This window comes from Malus domestica, chromosome 07 (assembly GCF_042453785.1).
Source record: "Malus domestica chromosome 07, GDT2T_hap1".
In the NCBI taxonomy this organism is placed as follows: domain Eukaryota; kingdom Viridiplantae; phylum Streptophyta; class Magnoliopsida; order Rosales; family Rosaceae; genus Malus; species Malus domestica.
Window position 1 is genome coordinate 26,281,538 of NC_091667.1, and position 4,527 is coordinate 26,286,064.

Genomic DNA, 4,527 nt, shown 5'->3' on the forward strand with positions numbered 1-4,527 from the left:
TCAATTTATGGATCAGAGATAAATATGTGTTTATGGATCATTTTATGGAATGTGCAATCTGTCAATTTATGGATCGATTTATGGTTATGATATATATGTGTTTGATCAATATATGAGATATATGAATATTATATATATGTTGAACTATGGTTGTGATATATTATTGTGCATTGTCAGGATGGACGGGTCTAATAGTGGTAGCCAATCACAATCTACTAGTACACCTAGGACCTCGGTTTTAGTAAAATGAAAGCCACAACACACTCAAACTGAATACTATGAAGATAATTGTGATGATGATCCGGATATGGATGCTGATATAGGGTTAGAAGAAATAGATGAAGAAATAGAGGAAAAAGAAGGTGAGGAGGATAGTGTTGAATTTGACATGCGGCAGATGCCTTTGATGGCCAATTAGCAAGTAGGGTGGGTCAACGGAAAAAAAGTAATAGGACTAAAGGGCCAAGTTCGGCGTGGAATGATGCCACTAAGGTAAATGTGACCGATGAATTTGGGATTACAACAGTTATGGTGGAGTGCAATCATTGCAAAATGCAAGTGCCCACGAAGTCTTCTAGACATGGGACAAATGGTATTCTTAATCATGTGAAGAAATGCTCGAATTTTAGTCTCTACGAGGCTCCAGATTCAAAACAACCATTGTTGTCACAAGGGGTGATAGGGGGTCAAATTGTCGCTCACACTTTCAATAAAAAAAGGCTTGATATGAAATGTGTGAAGTGGATAATAAAAGCGGAGATGCCTTTTAGGGCGATTGATCAAGATGGCTTTAGAGATTGGATCCATGACTTGATTCCAAAGTACAAGCTTCCAAATAGGCACAAGGTGGCGGCGGCAGTTTTAGAATTGTATTTTACAGAGAAGGAAAAAATCAAGGAGGTGGTTGATGGTTTGAGGGTGAGTATCACTACCGATACTTGGACCTCAATCCAAAATATTAACTACATTGTGGTGACATCACATTTTTTGGATAATGATTAGACATTGCATAAGAGGATCCTAAATTTTGTTCAAATTACGTCTCACGATGATCATAATATTGGGAGGTGTCTAGAGGTATGCTTGAATAATTGGGGCATAGACAATGTATTTAGCATTACCGTTGACAATGGTAGTGCCAATGACACCGCCATTGCATACATGAAGAGAAGGCTCAAGTCCAATGGTACTCTTTTACTTGACAGGACTCCCTTGCACATGAGGTGTGCTTGTCACATCCTCAATTTGACAGTTAAAGATGGAATGACGGAGCTTAGTCTTGAGATTGAAGGGATAAGGAATTGTGTCAAATTTATACACTCATCCCCTACGAAGTTGGAGACTTTTAGGGAGTATTGCATCTTGATGAGATTTGATAAGATGTTGAATATTCTTTTTGATGTTGTCACAAGGTCGAATGCCACCTATGAAATGCTCAATAGTACCTTCAAATTTAAGCAAGTGTTCTCAAGGATGGTGGATGAGTGCAACACTTTCATCTTTTACTTTCAAGAGGAGGTATCTAAAGAGATTAATGGGGTCACAACCAAGGTGAAACGAGTGGGTCCTTCGGTGTTGGAAGATTGGGAGAGGGCGGTGAGTTTTGCTCACTTTCTTAAAAAGTTTTATCATGCCACCTTGACACTTAGTGCAATCCTAACTCCAACTTCAAACTTAATACTCGGCATGATGATTGCATTGCAAGTGGAGATAGAATAAAAGATTTGCAATTCCTCTAATGCCACTTTGCAAGGTGTGGCAACTTCCATGAAGCTTAAGTTTGACAAGTATTGGGGGGACATTGAAAAGGTTAACCCTATACTCTTTATGACTCAAGCACTCGACCCGAGGTACAAGTTTGAATTGTTGGAGGCAAGCCTAGAAGAACTCCGCTATTCATGTGAGGCAATCTTGGATGTGAAGACAAGTATTAAAAAAAACTTGACATATTTGTTTAAGGCGTATAAGGAGGGAAAGGTTTCTAGTAGTAGTGTTACAATGGATCAAAGACCAAGTGTTGTGGTAGATGATTCTTCGGGGTTGGAAGATGATGATGTTGCTACAAGAATGCAAAAGAAGATCCAACAAAAAAGAGCGACGGCCCAACAAAACGAGATATCCAATAAAGTGGATATGTACTTCAATGATCCTCACCAAAACTTAACATATGAGGGTTTCAATATTTTGGATTGGTGGAAAGTCAATTGTGGAACATATAGTAAGGTTGCTAAGGACATTTTTGCTCTTCCTAGTAGCACCGTTGCTAGTGAGAATGCTTTTAATCTTGGTGGGAGAGTTGTAGATCCTTTTAGAGCTTCCATAACACCGAGAACAGTTGAGGTTTTGGTGTGTACAAGTGATCGGCTAAGGGGGAATGAAATATCCTTCTACAAGAAGTCTACAATCGACGACCTCATGTTCTACAAGGAACTTGAATACTTGGAGAAGGGTAAGTGAAGTATTTGATTTCATGTTTTTATTTTCTTAGTTTTATAATTTATGCATTCACTTTCTAAATATATTTTGTGTTTTATTGTTTTTATTGTTTTAGAGTTGCCTAATATGGGAGGTGAGGAGAATCCCACACAAAGTGAAATGCCACTTCCTCCACCACCTCAAGTTCAACGCCGCCCATCACAACCTCTGCGACCACCCATTTCAAGAGCATCTACACCAACACAAAGAAGGGTTCAATTATCAACAAGAGAAAGGGGTCCACCATCAATGGCAACGGGTCATTCATTAACAAGGGGAAGGGGCCGAAGGGGCGAAAGGGAATGAACTTACTTAAGATTCATATTGGTTGCATGCACTTTTTTGCTTATAAACTAAGTTTTGCTTTTGGTTTGTAACTTAATCTAAATTCATTCGGAAGTTTGGTTTGTAAAACTTAACTTATTTCATTTTGGTTGCATGCACTTTTAATTAACTAGTTTGGTAGACAATTGTGAACGTAAGCTTAACTTGTTAGTTGTTACTTGCTTGGTATGAAAATTGAAATTATGAGATGAAATAGTGGTGAACTTTGATTGAATTGAATTTATGTGATTGTGAAACGGAAACAGGTGGGCTGCGGGCAGTGGGCTGCAAGCCTGCAATTGTTAACTTTTTTTATTTTCCTGAAAAATGAGTGGGCTTACTATTTAAAGAGATTAAATTGTAAGAAGTTTAAAAAGCCCAACATTTTGGGCTTCAATGCCCAATCCTGAAGTGACCCGAAAATCCGGAAACAGTTTCGGGAATCCCGAATTTCGAGAATTGAATAGTTTCGGTTTGGTTTTGGGATATAAAATCCCATCCTGAAATATTTTGGTTTGGAATTCGGGTTAGGGGTTTCAGTGAGGGATCCCGACCCGAACCAACCCTAATTTTTCTCTTTGATTCAACTTTAAAACGTATATTTGTCTCTTCAGGAATTTTTCATGCGTTCACACTACATGGAATTAGGTCATGCTCACAAAATTAGCTTAACTAATATAGGAAAATAATTTCCACACACAAATTTTCTTCTTTAGAACATTTATAATTCAATTTTTTAATTTGTTCAATTTAAAAAGTAAAAACAAAAAGTATTGTGTAGAAAGAAAAAAGAAATGTGTGGAAATCTTCTCTTTGGGATAGTTTAGGGTTACTTTAAATTTTTTAAATGCAGCTTTTAAAAAATTTAGGGTCTTAATTGTGTTTGGTAAATGAAAAAAAACGTGTTTTTTTTTTAAATCTAAAGTAGCAAAAAGTAGAAGTCGTCCTACATGTGCTTCTCAAAAAGCTATTTCATTGGAGGCAGGTGAACACTAAAAATTAATTTTTAGCACTATAATTTACTAAACATTTATCTATTTTTTTTAACAATTGTTTATTCTCACAGCACAACAAAAACAATTTTGAAAAAAAAAAAACAGCAACCCTAAAATATATAGCTGCTTTGTCATTGTCTTTGGTCTCATAAGAATCCATGAACTTCTTCAATCTTTTTCGACCCCTCCTCAGTCTCATATCCACACCGCTACAAACTCAAAAAGGATGGATGACAAAATTACCAATTAGCCACCACTGTATAAAGAAGAAGCCACTCCTTCCTCCCAAAAGAGGTAAAATTAAAGCCAAAATATTTGAGAACATAAAGAGACTGTTATCAATCTGATAGGAATGAGAAGTCCAAGAGCTCATCAACAGCTTCAGCAAATCAGCAAATCAGCATAAGGTTATATTTCTATGAGTATAAGGTAGATTAGTAATTTCCATGAGTATAAGGTTTTATTTCTTTCTTCAAAAAAATAGTATATGAAGTTAACTTTGGAAGATAAGTTAGAAGTTAGCTTCGCAACCTATATGTAATATTGAGAACTTATAGGCAAGAAATGACGGTATTAATCTTTAAATGTCATGCGCAAGTCACGTGACTTAAGTTGACAAAAATTCAATGGAACAACTTTAAATATTAGATTAGAGATGAAATCAACATTTTTAATGAATTTAGGTACTCATTTTACTCAATAAATAGTTTATGAATTTCACCTTTAAAAAAAA

At 36.1% G+C, this 4,527-nt stretch overlaps 1 protein-coding gene across 1 annotated transcript; it reads left to right on the plus strand.

Moving 5' to 3' along the window:
- Positions 1-759: 759 nt before the first annotated feature.
- On the plus strand, positions 760-1,719 carry LOC108174313 (zinc finger BED domain-containing protein RICESLEEPER 2-like). Its single transcript, XM_017335041.1, has 2 exons — positions 760-918; positions 1,003-1,719. Exons 1-2 carry the CDS (start codon positions 760-762, stop codon positions 1,717-1,719), a joined length of 876 nt encoding a protein of 291 aa, XP_017190530.1.
- The last annotated feature ends 2,808 nt before the right edge of the window (positions 1,720-4,527 follow it).

Bases quoted from the DNA above. Each gene is read 5' to 3' on its own strand.
- LOC108174313 (XM_017335041.1), top strand. From the start codon at position 760: ATGCCTTTTAGGGCGATTGATCAAGATGGCTTTAGAGATTGGATCCAT. The intron at 919-1,002 runs GTGAGTATCACT...GATAATGATTAG, and splicing joins AGGTGGTTGATGGTTTGAGG to ACATTGCATAAGAGGATCCT.